The following is a 26216-nucleotide window of genomic DNA, read 5'->3' as shown; positions in this document are numbered from 1 at the left end:
TGGAGTCACCATGTCTCTGGAATAATGGTCTATTAAAATGTTTGTATACACATGTTTTCCAGCAAGACCAATTTTCTCTGGTTTCTTCATCATGAAATGTGTTTTTCTTTGCAGAATATGTTCAGTGCTTCAAAATACTTTGCACAGAAAGTGTGGAAATTTGTGTTTGGTTAATTTATTTGTTCATCTAATGAAGCTTGTCCACATTTAATCCATCCAATTTTGACTTTAAGTCCATATTGACAGAATTTAGACTAATACTGGCTAAGCAATAGATCAGCATCCCACAGCAATGTGTGACCAGAATAGGAAGGTAGAGCCAGTTTATTCTGGAAAATCTTTTTTTCTTTTTTTACTTCACATCATGTTATACTGTTATTCCCTCATCAAGATCACATATGGAGTGTTGCTTTGATTCTGAGGAATCCTTGAAACGCTGCTATTAGCATTAGCTCCGTCTTAGAGCTGCGGTCTCCAGCCAAGCCTCTTCCCACTCAGCTCCTCCAGACTAGCGGCAGCAGCAATTAGCAAACACCTGTTGGAACTGCGAGTCTGCAGAGCTCAGTGCAACGCTGGTAAGAACGATAGTAAATGGCATAATGGAGAAACATTGTTGTGATTTTGTGCTGAAGATGGAGTGTTGGAAAGAGAAGAAGCTTCATAAAGAGACATAGATTCAATTTCAAGTTTCTTTTGTGCGGCAAAGCTAAAAATGTATGAGGGCCGCACTGGGATAACGCGGGGAAATTTTAAACTGTCCGACGCTTGCTTCAAAAAACTCCATGCCGCTTCTTTGTTGTTGCAATCATCTATTTATTCCACTTTGATTGTCTGACTTCAGATCTTACAGATTGACACTGACTGACCAGGCCAGACCATCCAATAGTGCCAACAATAAACGGCATTAAACACGGTCAAGAGAAATTATGACCCCGGCGCACCCGCTTCCTCAAACATAATAAGCCAGCACGCCAGTATGGCTCCCATTCATACCTTTAGTGACAGCCACGCCCACCTCGACACACCCACCACCTAAGTGTCAAAGCCGTGTACTCCCGTCACCTCAATAATCATTCATTTGGCTCTTACATGTTCGATATTCACAGCATTTTTTTTATTTTTTACAAGTGAAGGAAACATAGTTGTGCTGTAAAATGGCGCTGCTTGGAAAATACGAAATCCACCCCACTCCTTTAATAAATTAATTGTAGGTCTTTTTATATCAGTCATCCTGTACAGAAAATATCCACACACAAAAATGAGACAATGGCAGAAAAAAAAGAAGCTGTTATGCATTTTTCCTGCAGAAGCAGCCAAAAAGTAACGTTACATCACATAAATAATATATATTTTCTGCTGAGTTGCTTGGTTCATTTAGTGAACATGTATTTATGACTCTCTCTATCAAAGTGTTCAACAGTTCCGTGTTATGGTTTCCGTGGGGTGGGGGTTTCCTTTGTGCGCGTGCAGCGGAGGCAGGGTGGAGCTGAGGGCGGGATGCTCCGACGGGAACAGACGCACCGCCTGTCGATTGGACCAGAAGCCAAAAGAAGGAAAGCGCCGTGAGAGTCCGCCGGAGCTTAAAGACTTTGCATGGGATTTTTGTGGGTTTTTTTGTTTTGTTTTGTTTTGTTTGTTTGTTTTTCCTCTAGGACGGGAGGTTTGGAGGCACCTGTCCGCTTGAGCCGCATTTCCCGACAAACTCCTTGCGAGGCTGAAGCATGGACGCGGTTTTACCCTCATTGTTAATATTAATATTATAGGAGGTTTGTGCGACCGCTGCACGTAAAGTTATCCTTCCTTTCTCTCGTCTCGCTGCTCAGTTTTGGGTTTTCCACCGAGCTTTATGAGTTCGCCGCTGTTTCTGGGTCAGCTGCTCGGGGTCCCGCTAGAAATAATGCCCCCCACCATGGAGAAGGACACAACTTACACCAAGATCTTCGTCGGCGGGCTGCCCTACCACACCAGCGACGCCTCACTTCGGAAATATTTCGAGACTTTCGGGGACATCGACGAGGCGGTGGTGATCACGGACAAGCAGACGGGGAAATCCAGAGGATACGGCTTTGTGAGTTGATATCTGGCTTTCAGCCGGTTTTAAAATGACGCGGATTCACTTTGCTGACTGCAAACTGATTTCTTAAATAGTATCTCAGCTCCTGTCAGGTCCTCCTCCACACACACACACACACACACACACACACACACGCACACACACACACACACACACACACTGCCACTTTGTTTAAGCAACAGCCGCATGCAGCGTGTCAGATGCTGGCGGTCACATGCTGGCGGCATGAGGAGCAGGTTATTTCTTGAAAGTGTGTCATTAATTATCCCCGTCCTCCTAAACTACAAATGAGCTGCAAAAACACTCCGCTTTGTAACAAGCAGCTGCAGCTGTGGGCAGATGTCTCTGCAGGGGGGAGGAGGGAGTCTTCAGTCTCAGAGGTGTGACATGTCGGTTGGCTGTGCGAGATAAGGTTGCTGTAGTTTCATTATGACTTCCTGCTCCTCCACCCCATCTCTCTCTCTCTCTCTCTTTCTAACAGATTTGGGTGTTTGTGAGTTTCTGAAACAGATAAAAGATGAGAAGGAGATGTGGGTATTGGACTTCCTCTCGGTTGGGCTGATAATTTGTCTCTTAAAGGAGCAGTGTTGTGTGAAATTGACTTTTTTATCTTTAGCTTTATATCATGCTGAAATGTTATCCCCTCATCAAACATACTTGGAGTGTTGCTACTTTTATTTGTTCATGAATGCTTGAGAAAACCTTGAATTTCCTGGAGGTTTCAGCTCCTCCAGACTAGCGGCAGCAGCAGTTAGCAAACACCTTTTGGAACTCTTATAAAAACTACTTATCAGTGCAAAAATGTTGTCAAAAGCTTAATGGAGGAACATTGGTGGAAAGAGCAGGAGCTTCTTAAAGAGACAGAGACCCAATTTAAGCCATGTTTGATATATGTAAAGCATTTTTAAAACAACTGAAGGAAATGTAATTACTTGATTTTGCTGTAAAATGATAGAATGTGTCAGGAAATTACATAGTAGTACTCATCTAATGATTCAATGCTATTGGAATCACTTTTTACCAGTTGTCAGTTTTGCATCATGGAGTTGAATTGGGATGTTTGTCTTTGACTGACTTTATGACTGGATTGCATTAAAATTTGAAAATTTTATTTGAGAAAATTGCAAATTGGAATTTCTTTTAAGTCATGTTTGAAATATATAGGACTTTTATAAGAACTGAAGGCACCATAACTACTTGATAGTGCTATATAATGGAAAACACATAATACTGCCCCTTTAAAATGAGCTGCAAAACCAAATGCTGGTATGTTTTGTAGTTTCACTGCCCCACTTCTTGGTGGTAGAGTCATCTGCAGCTGTGGTTTACCTTGTATATGAAGAGTAGCAGCTCTGTGGGTGTTTGTTAACCTTCATCGGCTCGCCCAGCTTCCATCTGTTCCCTCCTCAGCTCGTTCCCTCAAGGTAGATTCCAGTATCCCATCCTCCTACCCACCACAGATCAGCCCACGCCGGACCCGACGCCTGGCGTAAAAATGCAGATTCCTCCTCTCATCATCAGGCAGAAAGGATGTCCTGTTTCGCTTTTACACAAGAAGACAGAGGAAAAGAGACTGAATGATTTTCTGAACAGATAGTGGTTGTAAAACATTTTCTGTTGGTTGCAACCACAACTTCAGTGTCAACACAGGAATTTACCAACTAATACAAACACTTTCACTTTAAATAAAAATCTTAAAGGTGCGGCGTGTGTTTATATTCAGCTCATACTTTATGAAAACGGCTTTAATGTAATTATAGCTCCAAGTCTTTTACTGATATTTTTGCCCATCTTTCTTTGCAGAATTGCTCAATCTCAGTCGTATTAGATTGAAATTGTCTGTGATAAACATTAGGAAGATTTGCCACATATTCTCATTAGTATGGACAAACTATCTCATTGGTGTGCTTTGATCTAAACCAAGGATGTCCAATTGTTTTGCACTGTGAACGAAAATAACCAAATTGAAATCACTCGGTTGGGGCATATTTTGCTACAGTGAAAATGCAAAAATAACTTTATTGTCAATTTTTGATATTTGTGATTTAAACATGCAATATTTTCATGAAACAAAGAAGGAAATAATCATTTATTGCAGGTTCTTTAATTAAAGAAGGGATTGAAGGTTTCCAACTTTTTGTTTTATATTTTTTTGTTATTGAAAATGTTTTTTAGTCATATCTCAGCAACAAAAACAAGAACTTTTTATAATAATTTATGTGATATTAAAAATGAAAGTAAAAAACATGGTTAGTAAAAGCAATAAGACATTCCAACATTTTCCATGTATGGAAAGTTTTCATCTGGATAAGCTCCATTTGCACCGATCTAAACGGCACATCAATTTATGCCGAGAGCCGCCAATGGCCCCCGGACCTCATATTGGAAACCCCTGATATAAACCATTCTACTGCAGCTTCGTATGTTTAAAGACGTCCTACTGAAACATGAACTTCTACCCCAGTTTTAATTACAGGATACAGGCTTTTTTCTATTTGTAGCTTCAGTAATCTTCCTTTTAGCTCTGACCGGGTCCAGTGCATGCTGCTGCCACCACCGTGCTTCACCATAGAGGTGGTGTGTTAGAGTTCCACACTGCATTTTTAATTTACAGCATTGAAGTCTGTCTTGGCCAAATTGTAAACGCAAATCAACTTTAGCCAAACTTTTAAACATGAATCTTTAAAGCTGTCTCACAGAAGTGGCTGTTTTCTTGCCAGTCGTACATAAAAGCAATATTTTTGGTCTTATCAGATTCTCCTGCAGCTCCTCCAGAGTTACCAAGGATCTTGTTGCCACTTTTCTGAATAATCTTTGCCCAATCTGTCTGCTTGATAATTGACCTGTGAGATATTTAAAGTTCAGGTAATTTTAATTGTAGCTGAGTAGTTTTATTCTGTTTCATTCTGTTTTAAACTTCCCTACTATGTTATCTCTGACATTTCTAGTGTTTTTCTTGATATTCCTAGTGCTGTTTGTTTATTAATGTTCTCTTGCACAGTAATTGAGATTGAAAATAAACAAGTGTGGAGTCTTAAGATCATTTTCAGAAATTAAACAAAATAATAAAAATCATGACATCTTTTATGTTTATGCTGTAAATAAAAACTAGCAAAATAGTGGCTTCTGAAACCGTTTGTGTTGTCATTGTACCTCATGTAGTGAATCAGTAGTAACTCTGGTATATTTACTAAAAATTGACGTTTAGAAAGTCTTCCAGAGTCATTTCTTGGGTCAAAAACTGTAAAATTTGAGAACCACTGATTTAATAAGGTCCTTGACCACCACAGATCGCTTGTTTAGATGCTCATTTGATGCTGCATCAGATCTTTTTTTAGGGGAACCTGAGTAAAGGGGGCTGAATACAAAGGCATGCTACATTTTTTAGCTTTCTTTCTCTTTTACAGATGTTGAAAACCAGATATCCTATCCAATCTTAATTCATGAATGTTCACCACCTTGTGTCGATTTATCACTGGAGTCTCCAACCTGCGGCTCCGGAGCCACGAGTGGCTAATGTGTTTAAAAACAGCTCTAATAACACCAAATGCACATTTTAGCAATTTTTCATGGAATAATTAGAATCAATTTCCAGTATGTTAACATTAAAAGCACCAGGGAGTTATACTGTGTAATTTTTTTTGTCATTAGTTTGAAAATTTGCCAAACACACAACATAAGAAAATGTATTTTCCTCTTTTTGGCAAAAAATTTATGTTTTTCTTTCTTAATTTAAAAACTTAAATAAAAAAATTGTAAACTTTTTATAATAACACATTTATTTCAGTAGATATTTTTTCAAAAATCATAAGATGTGTTTGGTCAAAAAGTCGTGTAACATTTATGGCTCTAGTGAGGCTTATTGAGCTCTTTGGCGTCAGACCCATGGTCGAATAAAATCTAAAGGAAATTCATTAAATTAAATGTATTTACAGTAAGGTCGCAGGCCCCCTTTTGTCTTCAGCGCGTGGCTTTAGAGAGTTTATGAACGGATATTGATCAGCATCATTGTTTGCAGGTGACCATGGTGGACAGGGCAGCAGCAGAGCGGGCGTGCAAAGACCCGAACCCCATCATCGACGGCAGGAAGGCCAACGTGAACCTGGCGTACCTCGGAGCAAAGCCTCGCAGCTCACAAACAGGTGAGATTACGGCTGAACACGCCTTATTTCATCTGCTGGTACAAATATTTTTCATACAATGATGGTCATTTAAAAAATAGACAGCACAAAAACAAAAGAAGGACTGAATCTTTCCTCTGCAGGACAGAAGTGTATTGGTAAATTTCAGCTTGTTTAAATGAACATGTTGTATATATTTGATCAAATTTGTTTTTTAAATTTCTGCTGATTGAGAAATATTTAGGATACATTGGCAAGGATAGGAGATTTAAGATGATTAATATGAATATTCATCTTCATAATTCCTCTATATGAAGGGCTCATACAAACAATATTCTTATTTTCCTTATGATTCAACACACATAAAAACATAGGATTGGTTTTAAAATTGATTTTTGCCTCCATATCAACCTAAGAAGTTTTGCATCTTTTTTCTCTGGCTTAAGATTGTAACATCATTTATGCATTAAAATCCCTCACTGTGCCTTTACATCTTATCATGTTTATTAGCTTCTCTTTGCTTTTGAATACCAAATCTTCTGAGTGGTGGTAGTTTCACTCATCTGCACAGATTTAAAAAAAAAAAAAAGGGGGAAATACAGTTTTTTTCTGTCGGATGCTGATATTTGCAGAAAATCATGTTAAAAAAACACATAGTTTTCAGCCTAAAGATAAAGAAAAGTTACACATTTAACAGGCATATTCTCTTTTTGTGATGGAATAATTCGAAGTAAATATTCAATGACAAAAACTACTGAAAACCTGCGTTTGTTGTTACACGTATAATTAAAAAACATTAGTTGGTCCTTTATCATTTTCAGGGAAAGTTTTTAAGAGTCACTGTGGAAGATCCAAAGAGCCACTTGCGTTTCCGGACCCTCAGGTTTCAGAGTCCGACTGTAGAGGCTGAAATGATGGGAAGATTCTTCTTTTCAAAATAACTAAAGCTCGGTCTGATTGGATGGAGAAAGTGTGTGAAGATCGGTTGGTTTTCAAGTCTTACCACAGATGCTCAGTTGGATTCATGTCTGCACTTGAATGAGTCATTCTGATACCGTAATGTGCTTTGATCTAAACTCTCCTATTGTCGCTCCGGCTTTGTGTTTGGGTTTGTTGTTCTCCGCCTCAGCCTGAGGTCTTTTGCAGCTCCTAACAGTTTTCTTCCTTCCAGTATTGTCCAATATTTTTCTCAATTCTCTTTCCTATCACATCAATTGATCAAATATTTGGCTTTTCTGGATTTTTTCCCATAGTTCAGAGTGTTGTCAGCCCGTCCAGAGCCGCCATCTTGTTTGACAAGCATGTTTTATTCATTTGGCGTTTGAATTCATGACAGAATATAAGGGTCAGGCTAAGATTTATTTATTTTAATTAGAAGAATAAGGTCATAATATTATAATAATACAGTTGTAATATTAGAAGAAGAAAATAGTAATTTTATGAGAACTCCAACACAAAAAAGAGGAATGTTGAGCATCTTGTAAAGATACTCATTGGTATAAGATTTTAGTGCTTTGAAGAAATACTTAATCTTTTAATAAAATTATTATTTGTAACAGAGACGATTTTGCAAACAACTGCTTATGTTTCCAAGAAAGAATTGCATGAACTGAGCTGTTTACACCAAATCCTGCTATTTTTATCAAAGCTTTTTTCTTCACTAAAACACATTTTTGTTGTAATTTTGAGACATTTTTCAGGTATAACTGCATCTTTATTCTGCTAATATTATGACTACATTGTTGAAAATAAACAAAAAGTCTCATAGCCTGGCCCTAGTACAACTCACAGAAGAGACGATTGAGATAAAAGCCACTTTTTCAAAGTATTTTCTGACACTTGTAATTTCTTTCTGAGAAAAGAAAGCGAGAGGGGTAAAAATAGATTAAAATCTGAAATTGAATCTGTTAAGAAAAAATCATTTGTTTAATTTCTAGTGATATCGCCCTCCCCTATTAGAATCTGAGCATGTTTAGGTTAGGTGGATAAAACTTGGTAAACCGCAGGTATGCTTGTCACTCAGCTGAATATATCATCTCCACCCTTACATTTGGTCTTTGCGTCAGCTTTCCTGACGCCTTTTTTTTTTCTTCCCAGAGATGCTGCATGCTTTCGCTCTGAGGTCTGACCTTAAGAACCTCTTTCCTTCGCTGCTTCTTTTAAAAAAAAATTGGCTTGAAAACAGTCAAGCGTAGGTGTGATTGACAAACAGTGGCGCCAACAACAACTGACTGTGTTGCCTTTATTCTGGAGCCCGGCACTGCAACGCAACTCCCCGAGCATGCAGCTGAAGGGAGATGGCAGCGCTTGGTATTTTGTTATTGTGTTTCAGAGAGGCAGACAATGCCTAGAGAAAGAGGGGATGGGACTGTAATGGGGAAGAAATAACAGCATGTCTGTCTCGTCTTTGTCCTCCCAAAGAACGAAAACGTGCGTGTAAATATATGTTTGAACAAAAGAAACGGTGAAGTTATACAAGCATGGTAAAGAAAAACAGATTAAGGGAGGAATGAAGAAAACAAGTTGCAGAGGAGGAGCAGAGAGGAGGAGGACAACTTTCTCCTTTCTTACTCATCCCCAATTGATTCCTGATGAAGTCTAGAGGCAACAAGGTCACATGTTTGTCAGTGAATGTTGTGCAACTGTCACACACTCCATTTGTGTGACAGTAAATGTTGAGGGTGTAACAGTCTGTGATACCATCATAAGCGTGCTAATATCTGAGCGAAACAAACAGGAACACTTCAGGGAAGAAAAGCAGCTCTCGCTCTGGATGTCTGTGCTATCAGAAGCTATAAAACGTCCCCTCTGTCTTTCTCTTTGTCTTCCTGTGCAGCTCTTTCAGCTGGAGTTCACCAAGTCCTTCCTACGTGGGCTCAGAGGCAATACGGGTAAGACACAGAACAATCAATAAGGCTGCTTCCACCTCTCTTTCTCTCGCTCTCTCTCTCTCTGATTCGTGACATTTGGATCCCTGCATCCTGCTGTGACTTGGGGTTTGGATACTGTGGCCCTGCAGTGCTGGAGAACATAAACACTCAAAATAAATTATGTCTGTTTAAACTCTGAATCGCCTATAGAGGACTGTGTCTATAAATACGCTCTTGAACTGGATGCATCCTCTGTCTGCTTCTCTTTCTGGCCCATTAAATGCGTGAGAAGCTCAATTCTGAATTTCACACACGCATTAGCTGAGCTTCACTGAAGCTGAGAGGAATTTAGTTAAACTCCCTCCTCTTCTTCCCATCGTACACACACTCCTCTTCACTTGATGCGCACTGTTATTGATATTAAAACTTGTCTTCTGAGGCAGAAAGAGACAGAAAAGATTCTTAGACATGGATAACCTTTAAATATCTTTATTCGACAGAAGTAAAATCATACTATTGGCAATAAAAAGGAAAACTTTAAGCTACATGTGCTACCACGCTAATGGTTGCTGTGGCTTTTGTTTTTGAAAATAAAGCACAGATTTGGTGTATAAGACAGTCATTAGTTGTGGTTTTGTAAATGTGCTGGTAGCACTGGACGATATGGTTGAGAAATGTCAGTCGATATCAATAATTATTGATTAGTTTATTTGAAATGCTGCCAAACTGGAGACATGACCTTTCCTCTTTTAGCCACAGTTTCCTTTCCAGCTATTCTTTCATTTTCTTCTTTCACTTCACTTTGTTGTTTTTGTTTTTAAGCAGCTATTAAACTGCTGCTGCACAACGTACTCAACAGGTTGTTGCTAGGTAACCAAAGAAAGATTGTGTTAGCTGTTGCTAGGTAACCAGAAATTGAGGGAGTTAGTTGATTCCACCAACTTATCTTAGATGATTTCCTCCCATTGGCTGGGAGTTACAAAAGAAGGTGCTACTCTTGATTTATGCCATAAAAAAACAGAAGTAATGAAGTAATGGTATTAAGATGTGAATTTCATAAAGGATGCTCCAAGCATCGAATTAATGAAAATATATTTCACTTAAAATAAATTTGAATGGTTCGAAATAGAGGATTATTTGAAATTTGTTGAAATTCAGGTGTAAGAATATGAAACAGGAGACTGTGCAGCAAGGGCAAATTTACTACTTGAGACGGTGTACGTGTTCTCTTGACAATGTTGCATCATAACAGTTTTGTTTTCATGCCAAACATTATTGCTCAAAACAAGGACTGGCTTCATCAGACCAGAAAGCATTCTCCAATCAGGCTTCAGGGAGGTTCAACCACTGGATCCGGATGTTTAAGTTTTGAGAACTGAATCCTTCTTCGGTGTTGCTGTCAGCCTCTTGGTATCTTCCCTGACCAGTTTCAAGCTCATCTTTTGAATCGTTTTAATGAAATTTCTAGTTTTTTTTATAATGTTTTAGTCTTCTGACACTTTCTATAATCACTGATTACTTTGTGTCATGGTACATAGATAATACCGTTGAACTTTTTGTGCTTTTCTCTGGACTAATACCTTTGTACAGATGGCATCCATCGGATCATTTGTAATCATAAACATAGACAGGCTTTATTGTTGTACATGTTGAGCAAAATGCGTGTTGCAAGGCTCTGATAATATTAAAAAAATACATAAAATAATTAATAAAAAGCATGACAAATTGCTAAAATGAATAAATAATAATAAGTATAAGTGTAAGCGTCAAATATTTTCAGGAGCCGTCGCAGCTGCATCCAAACAGTCGTCGCCATGGCAACAGTCATTGTTTTTGACCGCATTCAATATATGAAGTGATCTTAGATCAGGATACATTTTGATTCTTATTAACTGTTTTCATAGGGCTAGTTATTCTTCAGCTAAAAAAGAAAGATGCTTTTCATACCTGAATCTTCTAGTTTTCAGTTATTTGGAAAAAAAATATCTCCCCTTTCCGGCTTCCCACAGGCCGACATGCTGCAGCTACAAAAAAGCCCATTAAAAACCAAAACTGTTGCGAGTGCTATTAATATTGCAGCCCTCAATTTGTGAATGAGGGATGAGGGAGTTTAAGCTGACCCAGATGGGCCTATGAATGAGTGATGAGATGAGGTTTGATAGAAAATCTTCCAGAATGAGGGCAGACATTCGAAACACAGCGGGGGGCTTTGGTCTTTTACTCTCTGCTTCCAGGAAGACTCGCGGTTTGACACCTCGCAGATGGAAACAAAGCAGGCAACAAACATCACCTGGTACGCTAAAACTAACAGACACACCCGTGAGGCGAACGCAGACAAGACACAGAAACACCCCCAGTTCAAGCATTTTGATTCTTTTCCTACGGTGTCTGAATAATTGATCAAATACGTGGATTTGCTTTTAACTTTTAAAAAAAATGAAGTTAAGCACAAGTTTTTCTATGTTTAAACGAAGTGAACGTTTTGCTTTTAACGTTAATCTTTAAAGCTAATATTTATTATTAATTAGAGTCCTGGATTTTTATTTTGATTTAACTGGAAACATCTATTAGAGCTACAAGACAACTTTGTGTTTTATTTCTCTAGCAGCTGGACAATTATGATAAAAACTTTACTGAATAAGCAGATAAACATCACTACTGCATGAAAGGAAGTTTTTAAAGAACGCTCTGAAGATAATACTTCCACAGATTGTGCACCCAGGGGCGCCAGATTATGTTGTATTGTTTGGATTGATGAAGCTGAAAGATTGAATGGGTGACAAGCAGAGAAGCAGAAATATAATTTTGGACTGTTGTTCAGGTGCTTCTGTGTATCTGACATCTTAACTGTTATGAAAAACTGCGGATAAATGGTGAAGTTTTTGAAATGATTGGCTAGCGTTAGCGAGAGAGAGGGAATGGTTTGTCCGTCAGATTAGTAACTAGAAATGGTTTGTTCATTGTTAAAACGATTTTTTTGTAGTGTTCTCATAAAAAACATTACTTTTGTGCTTTTTTTGATAGAATTAAAGTACTCAGCTACTGAATGTAGTTCATTTCAGCTCCTGAGGGTCTTCCAGGGTTGTTGTGCCAAAAACTAATCACAAGCTTAGAGGAAGCATCACTCTTACTGTGGCAGCTCTTAAAATGGATAACGACCAACAGTGCCACATCAGACTGGCTACATAACTGCCTGCTACACCACACGGGATGTTTATGTTAATTTGTGTTTATTTTAGCTTAGTTTTTAACTGCATGACTGGTTGTCTCTCATTTTCAAAGCATTCATTGTTGTAGTTCTGTCATTTTACTAAACGTGTGTTAATTTAAAGTGCTTTATAAATAAAGCCGGGTTGGATTGGATTTCTTTCTCAGCTGAGGTTTCTCACCTACAACGCGTCACTAATGTTTCCAAGCAATCTACACAGAATGTGAAACCTTTTGGTGTATATTTTATTTAATCAAAACACTATTTGCAAAGAAAAACCATCTGTGGTTTGGCATCTAGCCCTTAAGTTTGAAGTGAATCATAATTATGTAAAGCAAATGTCTAGAGATGTGGAGTTGCTGTTGTTTCAGTTACGTTGTTGGTCCAAACTGGAGCAAAATTTTTAACATGTGACCTGAAATAAAGTTACAGTTTTTGTTATATGTGGTCGTTCAGGTAGAGTAGTCTCACCACAAAAAGCTTTTAAATCCCGCTGCAGTGTGCTGGTTTGATAAGTCTCTAATCAATCTTTATTTACATAGAAGTGAACGTAATTAAGAGCTGCAAGCCTGAACACAGTTAAAAAAGTAAAGTTGTGAGCAGGATGATGTCTGTCCGGAAATGAGAGTGAAACTATAAGAATCTCAGAAATTAGTTTCTGTTTCTGAATCTCATCTCATTTGCTAACTGTAATTAGTTTGAAATAATTACATAACCAAATATTATTATGTTCATTTTTATAGATCTGGGTTTTGTTTTTTTGTTGTTGTTGTTATTTTTGCTTGCATTTTTCCAAGAAAGCATCACTGAAACAAATCAGATCTGAGATCATTTCAGGAAAATATTTCTGATTCTATTCCTGACATTCTTTCATCAGCTTAAGGATGATGTGGCTCAAATTCAAAGATTTCTTAGCTTCTGTAAGGTTTATCCGTGTTGTGAAACTGAGCGGAATCCCCCTTCAACTAGACAACAGTTTTAATATTTGTATGTTTTCTTTCATTTTAAAACACAAACTCTGAAATAGACATCGAACAATCAGTTAGTGGTTCACCGCAGTTTATTTATCTGTTGTGAAACAAGAAGTGAGACCAGAGCTTGCAACATTGGTAACCTCAAGAGGTCTTGGTGCTGCACAGCTGCATGAGTTATTGGGCTTTAAGAAAAAAAAAAAACATTAATTTGTCAATTTAGATTTAATATTGTCACTTCAGATGCTTTGTTATAAATGTAGGAAGTCAATGGTTATTTTAGAGCTAAACCGATGAAAAGAGACATGAGCGAATGTTGACGTTTTAAATTTAATTAAGTAGATTTCAACTTTCACTTTAAATTCATGTTTAAATATGATACCAAAGAATCCTAAAACCTGTGACATAATAAATAAAAAAATATCTATTTTTTTGTTCTGCATGTGCAAAGGACACATCTGTCTCCGCTCAGATGTTTTTGCTCTGAGGCTGTGTGTGTCTTTGACATGATCAGTATGACTGCAGTCAGTTTGCAGCTTTTGTTGGCAACATATTGGGGTTTTTATCTGAGGCAAAAGTAAGAAAACAGAGCTAAAGGTTCAAGCTAAGCAGGGCTGACAACAAAGAACGTTATGAATATTTAAATGCAGATTTATGACCATCAGCAACATTTTTCCCCGAACTGTTGGGGAAACATGTTCAGCGGTATTTAGTATTAGTATTATTAGTATAGTATTATTTTTAATCGCTGCCTTTAGAGTATTAACTTTTTTTGGTAACACTTTATTTGAAGGGGGTTGAATAAGACTGACATGACACTTTCATTAACATAACACCTGTCATGAACATGAATAAGCCTTCATGAATATTTATGACTGTTGTCATAAAGCGTCATTCGGTAAATTATGACACTTTTAATACAAAGTTGACATTATTCAAAATGTCTTTGTTATGACAACTTGACATTAACCAGGAAATCATTACTGTTTAAACTTTACCTTTAATAACATAAAGTTACCTGATTTTTAAAGTGCAATCAGTAATACTTTTACAACAAATTTATATCAGTAATGATTTCTTGGTTAATGTCAAGTTGTCATAACAAAGACATTTTGAATAATGTCAACTTTGTATTAAAAGTGTCATAATTTACCGAATGACACTTTATGACAACAGTCATAAATATTCATGAAGGCTTATTCATGTTCATGACATGTGTTTATGACAGTGTCATGTCAGTCTTATTCACCCCCCTTCAAATAAAGTGTTACCACTTTTTTTAATGCTTTTCATTTTGGATAAAAGTAGTAATATTGGACATTTTTACAGTATCCCACCAGATTCACCCATTTTATAGACTGATTCTTTTGTATGTTTACATTTTTTATGTAAAGAGGTGCAGATGATTAATTGTAGGAAGGTGGAAGGGTTGGGAAATTAGGGGGAAATCATTTGTTTTCTGTATTTGACCTGTTAATTACACATAAAGGATGCCAAACAGGCTTTGGCTGGTTCATTGGTGCATTTTTACTAAAAAAGTAACTTTGGGAGTTGTAACTATTCCTGTCACAATAACAAATTTTGTCCCAAAAGTTATTGCGATAAACGATAGAATTGTTTAGAGACCATTTTCAAGCAATGCGATCACAACAAATTAATAATGCAAGGACACGTTCACAGAAATCAATATTATGACAGGCCTAGCTGTAACAACAAACAAAATATCATTTTCAAGAGAAATCAAAGAATTTAATCTTGTCTAATTATTTAGGATGCAAAAATATCTGGAGTTTTTTAAACTAATCAGATTTAGTTCCCAAATAAACATAAACTCTATTTAAACAAGTTAGCAGGAATTTGGTTGCTTTCACCCCTTTTCTTCCACCAGTTTGCTCAGACAAACACTCAGAGTATAAACAGCAAATATCAAAGACAAACAAGGCACAGCTCTGTTAGCTGCCTCTGCGTATTTGCTCAAAGTTTTAAGAAGACGGAGTACGCCTCGACGCCAAATGTGCCTCTGAGATAGAAACTGAATCTGGGTGGTTCCAGTTTAAAGGAGCGACTGGAGGGAGGGTGCGTCTGTCGCCTGTGGTCGTCCGCTTGTCTGCCTGCATAGACAAGGTTAACGCATTTCCTTAGCAGAAAGAAAGTAGCTTCTTTTTTTTTTTCAACAGGCTTTTTATGTTTCTATTTCTTGAGAGAAACTAAGAGAGGAAGGAGATGGATGTGTGGTGAGACGTGTTTAAGACGGTGAGAGAGCAGCTGGGGAGGATTTCCTGTTGAAGCAGAGGAACTGGATGGGGTGACAGACTCGTAGCACACCTGCGGCCGAGGGTCTTCAGTACGGCTCCAGAGCTGGTGATGGGCACAATGCTGGAGCCCATTTCATATATTTATACCAAAACCCCAGTGCTTATATTTCCTCTTATGTTTTACAGTCACACCCTGATTGTTCTCTCTTTTCCTTTCACCTATTTCTCTTCATCTAAAGTTATAATTTCCTCTTTGTTCAGGGCTTTGCGATAGATGGCGAACCCTCCGGTGGGTTTTTTTTCCCCTCAGCTGGGGACCTAATTAGAGGAGGCCCTTCTGTTGGATGAAAAAATACAAAGTCTGAGAAAAAAAAATCTGACAGTCAAAGCACAGCTGAAAGCTTTTCAAAATTCTCCTGTTGTTGTTCAGCTTTGAGCTTTTGTTCCTGTGAAGTGTGTGTCAAAGTGCTACATTCAGCTGCCACCTCTTTCTTTTTTTTCTATTTCCCTGTCAGAGCAATGAATGTATGTGAACGGTGTTGAAGATATACGTTGAGGCAAGTTTCTGTTGAGTATTTCAGGCTAACTTGAGGATTTTGTATATATCATGCGCCTGCAGGCGGATAAGGAACGGGGAAGAGAAAAGCGAAGGGGAACTGTGTTTACGCCTAACTCAGGGCCGGCACAAACCTTTTTGGGGCCCTAAGCAGATTTTCATTTGGTGGCCCCCATACCAACAGGTCATAATTCCTCGGTTACTCCAAGTGTGTAAAATAAATACCTATTACAATTAGTAGGATGTGTGTGTGTGTGTTTTTTTTTTTGTTTTTTTTTTGTAAATTTAGCTTCTGTATCCTGATGTTACTTTCAAGTAGTTAAAAAAATACATTTTATTATTAATTTCTCATAATCCCCCCTGGTGGCCTTTGGGGGCCCTAAGCAGCTGTATAACTCGCGTATGTCTTGGGCCTGGCTCTGGTGACCAGCGTTTTAAAAAAAGCAACACTGATGCAAAACAGAGTTTAAGTTGGTTTAAAACTAACTTTTTGACTTTGTTTGTTGTATAGATCCATGTTTTTTCCAGTTCTGGATGCTCTGCGGTGTTTTTATTTGTTAAAGCTAAAGCTCACAGCTCCACTGCACTTGAAGAAGTCTTTTCCGTTTCAGGCCCTTGAAGACATATAATAGACCACTCAATAGTTTTTGTCTGACATTAGTATAAAGCCCAGCCCTTTGGGCAGAGCAGCTGAATGGAAATCAACAGCTTGCAGGCAGATTTATATAAAGTAAAGGTCTGTGAGACATTTTTCCGATTCCATCCAAATATTGAGTTGCTTGTGTCATTGCTAGAATAACTGATGTACTTGAAGCAGAGAGGAGAACAGCAGAGAGCTAGTAATCATTGCTGCTTTGGGGTTTTAACCTATTATAGATGACCACTAAGGAAACTGCATCCACATTTAAAAGAAAAACACAATGAACATCATTGAACATAATGGTTTGGGAAATAAAATAAATACGCTCAGTTCAGATAGTTTTTACTGCAGCAGTGTGTCTGCCTATGTTAACATCATTGAGCTTTAATAACTCTTATATATGTGGTACTTAAGCCAAATAGATAGAGCAGATAAAAATAAATGTTCTTTTTTTACTTAAATAAACAAATCCTTACCTTAACTCTGAGATTTCCCAGAGATGACCAGCATTTAAAAATGCTCTATAACATGCAAAATAATTAAACAGAGAAACTTTGCTGTATTAGGTTTGGCCTTCCTATTACCTGCTAGAAATGCTGCTCTCTCCTTCTTTTTCTCATAATGAATAAACTGCAGACCTGTCTCAACATTTCACCGAATACTGATTACTTTTACTTTGCTTCTTAAATCAAAGTGTAGGTTTCAGATCCGTTTGTTAGTACTACCACTACGCGTTTATATCTGTTTTTCTTGTATTAAGTTGGCAGTCTATGTGCTTTTTATTTTACACATTGTTTTCCGTCCTACAGAAAAAAATAGCTAAATTTCATGTTTATTCATGTTTTAAATCCTAAAAATAGAAAAATAATGGCAACAAATTTCCTATAATAGATATTTATCTGAAATTCTAGGTTGTCTTTTTTCAAAAAGTCTTGACGTTTTTAAGTTCTACAGTTTTATTTGGCTGGTCTATGAGTAAAAGTGTCTCTCTACGTTGTAAAAGTTGCAGACTTCTGAACTAACCTAATTGAAAATTCAACTTTAAGCCTTCAGCCTGTTGATCTCAGCATTGATATTATGAACACACTGACTGGAAAAACATCACATTTTGGAGTTATCAGACTGCACAGATCAAACTAAAAATCAGCTAATTTTAGTCACCTGTCAGTCTGACCAATAAAAACCTGATCTCTAGTACAAATACTTACAAAAAAAAAACACTTTCAGCTTCTTATGATCTGGGTTTTTAGAGCATCAAGACCAATTTTGGGGGCATGAGGGTTATTACTCATTCGTTTATTACACCAGCTGTGTAACGTACCCTTCAGAGTGCAGTCTGAGGCGCACAGAAACCATCATGACTGAGTTGTGATATTATCCAGTAAACCCGTCAGTTGTTTTCTGCTTTCTCTGACTCACTGAAACAGGGATTGGTGATACAGACAGAAGCGCCTGAGCCGAGCGTCCGGCTCCGACGCCGGCCCACACTCCCTCAAGCCTCTGCGTGTTTATGAGGACGGAGGGTCATGGGTGTGCGCCTCTTCGACTGACTCACATCCCTCATGCGAGCGCTTGAAAGTGCGGCTGGCTCAAGGCGTGAGAGATACCGTCGCCGATCCTTCACCTCAGACGCAACCCTGACCTTCGTCGGGAAGAAAAGCGGAGGAATAAGCGGATGTTTTCACGTTTATTCTCTGTAGTCATTGTTTGCTGTCTCTTTCATCCTATGCCTGGTTGGAGCGCGGACGGTGACGGGGAGTGCTTTCTAGTGGAAGATGGCTGTGAGGGAGTAACGTCCACAGAGGGGAGGGAGTTGGGAGTCAGGGGAGGTTATTCTGCTCTCATGAGTCTGTTAGTGAGCGTACACCCATGCAGCTGCACCAATTAGTCCTGCCATGCTTGAACCCCTACTCATTCACCACACACACACACACACACACACACACACACACACACACACACACACACACACATCTCCTTCTAAGCTACTAAACTAACGACACACAACCTGAGACGTGTGTATTACTGTCTTGCCTGTTCGCTCTCCCTGAACGTTGATGAGTCTGAGCGTGCTTACATCTTCACTGTGTGTGTGTAAGTGTGTGTATGAGTGTGTGTTTGACAGTCTGCAGTGATGTCAGGCCCGGGAAGGAGCGAGGCGAGTCGAGGCGAGGCACAGCTCCCTCCCTACGATAGTGCTGTCACATCGGATCAGTCAGGCGGGCGGGCGGGCGGCCGCGGCAATGACACTGCACTTCTGCTCCGGGAGACGGGATTCAGGGAGGACAAGGAGGAGCTTTGTTTTGACTTCACATGTAGCTGGATGTCGTTAGCTTGCAGTTTCTTAGGTCTGAACATGCCCACAATATGTCCAATGTAACGGCAAGGTTTCAGTATTTTATTCAAATTAAGCATGTTCATCTTTGACTGAACATTTTTTAAATAGAAAGTTGGATAATTAAAGAGTATTTAACAAAGTATTTAATTAACTGTTATGAAATCCTAATAGAGAGGCACCGATAATGGTTTTAACTTACCAATACTGATTTTAGGTCAGATTAGTGGATTAAAATTCGGACAAATCTCATATATTATATTAAAACCTGTAACACAAACACCTGAGTACAAACACAAAAGCTTACCAAGGATTTTTAGTCTTGTTTCTAGTGAAAATATCTTAGTACAATTTGAAAAAGACAAAAATAACTTTCTACGTAGAAAGCTATTTCCACTGACAGATTATTTCACTTTGGAAAAATGTCTTGTTCCTGCTAGTGGAACATTACTTTTTAAAATCAATATTAAACAAATTATTTACTTTTCAAAAGCTTCCATATCCTACTGAAAAATTACTTCTAAGTTAGTTTGGTCTTATTTAAGGTGTGTAATGATATCTGCACTTGAAACTAAAAATACTTGGTGAAACTTCTGAATTTTTGCTGTGAATTTATTCATCTCTTTGCAGATTTAGCTATAAAATAGCATTTTAGTTCGACCAACAAGTCTCTTCTGACCTGAAGTAATATTTTTGCTTTGGAGTGGCTCAGCTAAAGTCTATAAAGATTAGGGTGATGGCAAAGAGGCCACCCAACTTCAAGAACCAAGAATCTTGTCAGCAAATATAGCTAAAAAAAAGTCTGTTTCAGAATTATTTAAATCTAACTTCAAAGTGGAAAAACTTTGCATTATAACTCTTTCATGTCATTGTGGAGGAATTTTTTTCTCGCTCTTTATACAAAATTGCTTCACTGCTTACATGACCGAACTTGGGCCGTGCTTTAGCTGTCACAAAGATGATCCATATTTTATTTATTTTCCCTTTGGGATTGATAAAGTATTTTGAGCTGAGCTGAATCTCACTTTTGACTCTGAAATACTTCAGAGGAGTTCATTATCATCTCAAATCTGGAACATTCGAAGCTCCTAAGGCTACAAAACAAATTCAATTCATCGCCCCTCTTTCTCTGCACTTGGCACTTGGAAATAGTTTTTTTCTTTTGTTTTAGAGGAAAGAGGCTTTTGTATTGAACCAAACACATACTGTTATATAGTTTTGTTTTGGTCTTTTTTATAATTGAACTATCAGTCACATTGGTATTTATCATGCTAATTCATACTTATAGCTTCTGAGATTAATCTCTTTGGGGTTAATTTGCACTTTCTAACTCTTTATTGGCTATCGTTTCACCTGTTTTCCACTTGTAAATATTCTTAAGGGATCTCAAATTACTAAAATATTACACCAGATACGTAGATGGTAGCAACTGCTCCTTTAAGGTCATTGCTAATATTTTTTCACTGTAAACTATCACACTAACTTTAGGAATATCTTTAAGCACCAAATAAGGGGGTTAATACGCCATCTTGTCTTTTCCCAGAAACAGAAAACAAAGATTGAAGAAAAAATGTCTTCTGTTGTGTTTATAAACAAATACGAATTGAACTTTAGACATCTTTTCAACTTGAATGCACGCAGACCAACATGATGTCGGACTCTTCCTACAATGACTATACCTTTGGTCTTGTATTTGATTGTTTTGCTTCACTTACATCAGCAAAATTAAACACATTTTCTTTTAGTTGGTTTTTGATTGGGACCCATCAGGGTCAGAGGGGTTAAAAGTGGAGTTATTTTTGGTTGGATTACTTCACGGGCTTCATGAGAGCGATGACAGGCGCGTTCTGGTGTGTGTCTGTGTGTTGTGAACACAGCAGAGTGGGTGAGAACGGGCCGAGACGCCGTGTTTGTTGTGAAAACACACTTGATCGCTGCTCCGACTGTGTTTATGGGTAAGCACCTTTCGCCTTTCACCTGCTCCCATTCAATGACAAACCTACAGTCACGATAACGGGAACGTCTGCAGGCGTGAAAAGGGAAAGGCAAGGATTGAGAACAGCCTCGCTCTGCTGTTAGCAGCGTTTTAACACCGCGGTGTAACCTAATTCTTCTGACATGATTGCTGTTGCTTTTGCCAGATGTAACTGAGGCAGTCTAGGTTAAGTGTGCAGCCTCAGGCAAGGGCATGAGTGAATACAGGAGGACAGTAGAGAGCTTTTTCTCTCATTGTTGAGTGTTGATGTTCTCATAAAGAGCAGCTACTGCTGCACTTTCTGCCTCCGAGTGCCAATGGTTCAGAAACTGGAATACATCCAGTTCAGAAATGTATGAAATGATGTTTAAATGTTTCATTTGGATTAAAGTAGGATTTGTTTGACGTTTTTTTCAGTCAGTGTGCTAATTAAATTTAAACTCAGGGGAGAATATCTATTTTAAACCAAATGATGAGAACCGCAATTAAGGGAGGAGGAAAACGCCTCTAACGAGATCATTATTTTAGATATAATGAAAAGGACTTTCCATACAGTATGTACCAACATTTATAAATATATAGAACCCAACTGGGTCCAAATAGCAATCAAATAGTTGTATTCATTTTACTACAATCCAGTCGTATAGTTACATTCAATTACAGTATAGTTATTGTTTAATTGCAGTTGGTAAAATTTATTTAGTGATTCCAATATAATTGCATTGAATCATTAACTGTGAAGTAATTCTGTAATCTGAGTGTTGTGAAGAGACAGTTTTTAATTTAGATAATTAAACACAGAAGTACTAAACCAGAAGCATTTTGTATAGTTGGTGCATGAAGGTGACACACCAATTGTTTAGAAATAAGACACAAAAACACGGCGGAAGGAGTACTTTACAGAGGAAAGACAAATAAAAAGAAAACATCACTGGCTCTGCCCATGAGGGAGAAAAACAAAGAAGCTCTGAGTCACTTTCTATGGAAAGAAGAACAAGAAAAGCAGAGATTACGGAAAGAGAAACAAATACTTCCACAAGAACGAATGGAAAGTTTTAACATTCCATTTGTTTTAGCATTTTGTAAACAACACTGTTTACAAAATGCCAATTCACAAACATCTTTGGAGGAAACATATCAACACCCATTTATATCTTAAAGTTGAGGAGAAGATTGTAATGTCTGTCACGTTTCTGTGTACATAAGCAGTTACGGTTTTTGTTGGGTATTTTTTGAGCTGCATTGTTAATTTTCGGATTTAAAATTCTCATTTTAGAACAAAAATGGCAGCAAATCCGACTTAATTCCTGGTATACAATATAATTCCTATATATCAGGAATTAGGTCGGATTTAAAATTTTACCTTATTGATACAGTAAAATTCTGGTGGTATTTTAATGTAAATTAGAGATGTGTTGTTTTTTTTACAGTGTACGCTGTAATGGCTTTTGGGAGAAAAGATATCACATACTTTGATGTATGTGAAAATACATTAATGTACCAATATATTTTTAGTTTTTGTTACTTAAAAGAGGTTATGAGTTTCTTTTGCTTGTTTTGTTGTAAACTTTTTCAGCCTATCGTTCTGTAGAAGAACCGTTTGACTTTTGTCAGTAGACAATATAAAACAGACGGTAATCATCATCCTCAGAGCCTTCCTCGTTCGTCCCCCTGCTCTAACCTGCTCCTCTGTCCCTGCAGGTTCGCCCAGCAGTACGTCTACCCCCAGGCGTTCCTGCAGCCCAGCCTGCTGCTGCAGTCCCACCTGAGCCCCACCGCCACGGCCCTCACCTCCCCTTACCTGGAGTACAGCTCCGCCTACAGCTCCGCCTATAGCCCTTACGCCCCGTCGGGACTGGAGCAGTACCCCTTCGTCCCCTCGCCGTCGCCCTCCACAGGCTACCTCAGCTACAGCTTCTCCCCAGGTACCCCGACGCCCACGCTCACCGCTCCTCCCACCCCGCCAGCGGCCATCCATCCTCCCCTGGCTGCGCTCACCGCCGTGTCCGCCACGCCGCCGGCCTTCCTGCATTACCCCCTCCACCAGCCCGACCGGATGCAGTGAGCAGACCTGAGCGGCCAATCAAAACACGGGGACTGGAGACTGGACCGGGTTTATAAAAAGGGCTTTTTGAGAGAACTGTCTTTCCTCGGTGTAACAGATAATGATCATCCTGCGTTGTCGTCAGCACACACTGTGAATGTTTTCCAGAACCGGCAGGACCATGTTGTGATCTTTTAGATGCTCCTTATGGGCCGGAGGGAACGTAAAGTAAAGACACAGAGAAATCTGTCTTTCTGCCATGTTGCTGCAGCTGCATTTATTCCAGAGGTACTGCACTGATTTCTGGGCTTCAGCCAATCTGAGAGCCAGGTTCTCTCTGAAACACGGGGCCTGTTCCCTCTGCTTCAAGGTTACCTTTCTATCTGAGAGAACAATTTCTCTCTGCACCCAACTTATCATTTTTATTACTCTCTCCTTTCAGCGACCAACAAAAAAAAAGTTTTTTTGTTGGTCGCTCTTTGTTCCTGTTATCTACTGCTATGAGGTTATAACATGAGCATCTTGACAGAATATGCAATTAGGATTACTAAGGATGAGTAAGAATAAGGTAGGCAACACTGGCATTTCATTTTTGTTGTTTTTCTATTCCTAGAGCATTACTCAGAGCACAACTCTGTCAGGATTTAAACAAAACATTCATAAGATAATTTTTTTTATTTTACTTCCTTTGTCTTCTGGACACATTTTTATGTTTCTTTCATTTTAGTGCCCTCCACAGATATTAGCAGCTTTAGTAAAAAAATAAATAAAAAAAGAACCTCAAGAGCAATTTAGTTGAAAAAAAAATCCCACATTCAGAAAAAATAATTGTGCCAGACTTACTGTGACCTTTAAATGCAATTGTAATATATATTTTTTGTATTTTAACATTGATTTTTAAGTTGATCTGTGTCTTTTTTAGTCATAATCTACTTCTTGTGGGTTAAATATGACACAAGAAAGGAACTAACATATCTTAGCCACTCTCCAGACAGGAATAGTCAGTAAATGGCTTTAGCAATTTAAATAAGCAAAAACTAAATTATTAATATGTAAAAAGGCACCAATGTTAACCATGGTGGAGGTCTGTTTACCTCATAAAAGCCCAGGGAACTTTGTTAGAGCATGAGATCATGAGCTCTTTCAAATGTTGGGGCGTTTCAAATAAAAAATCTGGTTTACGTCCCCAGAAAACTGAAAGAGCTGAAAATATTTTTGGTCTAATTTTTAGTCCAAATATATTAGTCCACTTGAAATAAGACAAAACTAATTTACAAGTAACTTTTTACCAAAATATAGGAGCTTGTTTTAGGTCAATAATTCCTTAATATTGATGAAAAAGTACTTGTTCTTCCACTGACAGATTATTTCATGTTTAATATGGGAAAAAATGTCATAATAAGTGAAATAATCTGCCAATTGAACTGGGACTTTTTCATCAATATTAAGGAATTATTAGCTAAAACCAGCTCCCATATCTAAGTGAAAATTACTTGTAAACTACTTTAGTTTTATTTCAAGTGTGCTAAGTTATTTACACTAGAAACTAGACCAAATGTAGTTGGTAAGACTTTGTGTTTTTGCAGTCTGGTATCATTTAGTAATTAGTTACACTGTAAGAACAGAAAGTATTATTTGACTAGTTTCTAGTGCAGATATCTTAGTACACTTCAAGTAAAACAAAACTAATTTACAAACAACTTTTTCAGCTACAAACAGGAGCTTTTGTAAGTCAATAATTCCTTAATATTAAATTTTTAAAAAGTGCTATATAAGTGAAATAATCTGCCAGTGAAACAAGACATTTTTTCCATCTTATAAGTCAAAATGTCCACTGATAGATTATTTCACTTAGAACTAGTACTTTTTTTTATCAATATTAAGGAATACCTGACTTAAAACAAGCTCCAGTTTCTTGCTTTCGAGTGTACTAAGGAACTAGTCAAAATAACTGGTAAGAATATTGGTTTGCTAATATATGTGGAGGGCATTGAAACGTGTGTTTGAATGTTGGTGGCCTGTATGTGTGAATGGGACTCAGAGCGCTGCAGCTTGCTGCACAGCTCTCATCCAGCCTCTCGTACCATTGTCCAGTTTTTTTTTTTTCTTTTTGCTACGTTATATAGACAGGTTCTTTAGCTAAGATAACAGAGTCTTCTGGTGTGGAACCAATGTTAGTGGTCTAAACCAAGCCATATGTCAGATTTTAAACAAATATGCAAAATAAAAATGAATGTTTGAAGTGGGTGGCTCTTGGTTTCTTAGTTCTCTGGTAACTATGCCTGGTAATAAACCACTCATTGATTCAGGTGTGTTAGAGCACGGATGCATCCAAACCCTTCAAGACAGCGGGAGAGACGTAATATGACGCTAAATTAGTTTCACCTCTGAATTTTAGCATGAATTTCAGAGCATGTCTGTTCTTAGTTAGCCTGTTTGCTTTGTCTTACAAGAACCCACAATTTGATAAAGCAAATGTTCATTTACAGATTTACAGCTCTGGAAAAAATAAGAGCGCAAAGCACTGAACCCAATTGAAAACCTTGTGGTTATTCCACCAAATATTGATTTCTGAACTCTTCCTGAGTTAAAACGTTAGTATTGTTGTTTCTAAATCAATATGAACTTGGTTTCTTTTCATTATTTGAGGTCTGACAGCACTGCATCTTTTTTCTTATTTTGACTGTTTCTCATTTTCTGCAAATAAATACTAAAATTTTGCTTGAGATTTTAGAGACATGCTAGTAGTTCATAGAATAATAGAACAAAGTTAATTCATCTGGAAACATAAAAGCCATTATATTAGCATATTTTTGCCTCATTCTATTTTGAAACTAAATTTTAAGGAACTTTACAGCCTCTGATTTGGTTTTTGGGGAATTATAAAAATGTTCTTTCATTTTCCAAATTGGTCTGTCTGGCTGTTACTTGCCTGAGAAATTATTTATCAAGACAACTGACAATATATTTAAAAGAAACAAAACGTTTGTCAATGTTTGAAATCAAACTCAAAATGCTGTTTAATTTACGAGCCCGACGCCCTTTTCCAGCTGCAGATTTATTCTCATCTTGGGCTCCTGGGACCTGGATTATGTGGCATTTACCCAAAATCACAGCTGGTTTAATTGTTAAAAAAGCCTTCCCTCTTTCTTAACATTAATTTAATA

The 26216-nt window shown here is 37.9% G+C and overlaps 1 protein-coding gene across 1 annotated transcript; it reads left to right on the top strand.

The window, feature by feature from the left end:
- The first annotated feature begins 848 nt into the window (after nucleotides 1–848).
- Nucleotides 849–25291, top strand: rbm38 (RNA binding motif protein 38). The gene is made up of 4 exons (XM_014986477.2): nucleotides 849–2068; nucleotides 6093–6216; nucleotides 9032–9086; nucleotides 22707–25291. The coding sequence occupies exons 1-4, from the start codon at nucleotides 1847–1849 to the stop codon at nucleotides 23068–23070; spliced, it is 765 nt and encodes a 254-aa protein (XP_014841963.1). The 5' UTR covers nucleotides 849–1846; the 3' UTR covers nucleotides 23071–25291.
- Nucleotides 25292–26216: the final 925 nt, after the last annotated feature.

This window comes from Poecilia mexicana, unplaced genomic scaffold (genome assembly GCF_051168715.1).
Source record: "Poecilia mexicana isolate PSO_F unplaced genomic scaffold, ASM5116871v1 scaffold_7, whole genome shotgun sequence".
Lineage (NCBI taxonomy): Eukaryota > Metazoa > Chordata > Actinopteri > Cyprinodontiformes > Poeciliidae > Poecilia > Poecilia mexicana.
Note: the sequence above shows the minus strand (reverse complement) of the source record. Positions and strands in the feature narration are given on the sequence as shown.

Excerpts from the sequence above, each read along its gene's own strand:
- rbm38 (XM_014986477.2), top strand. The coding sequence starts at position 1,847 with ATGAGTTCGCCGCTGTTTCTGGGTCAGCTGCTCGGGGTCCCGCTAGAA. Across the intron at positions 2,069-6,092 it reads AATCCAGAGGATACGGCTTT|GTGACCATGGTGGACAGGGC; the intron begins GTGAGTTGATAT and ends CATTGTTTGCAG. Across the intron at positions 6,217-9,031 it reads GCCTCGCAGCTCACAAACAG|CTCTTTCAGCTGGAGTTCAC; the intron begins GTGAGATTACGG and ends CTTCCTGTGCAG.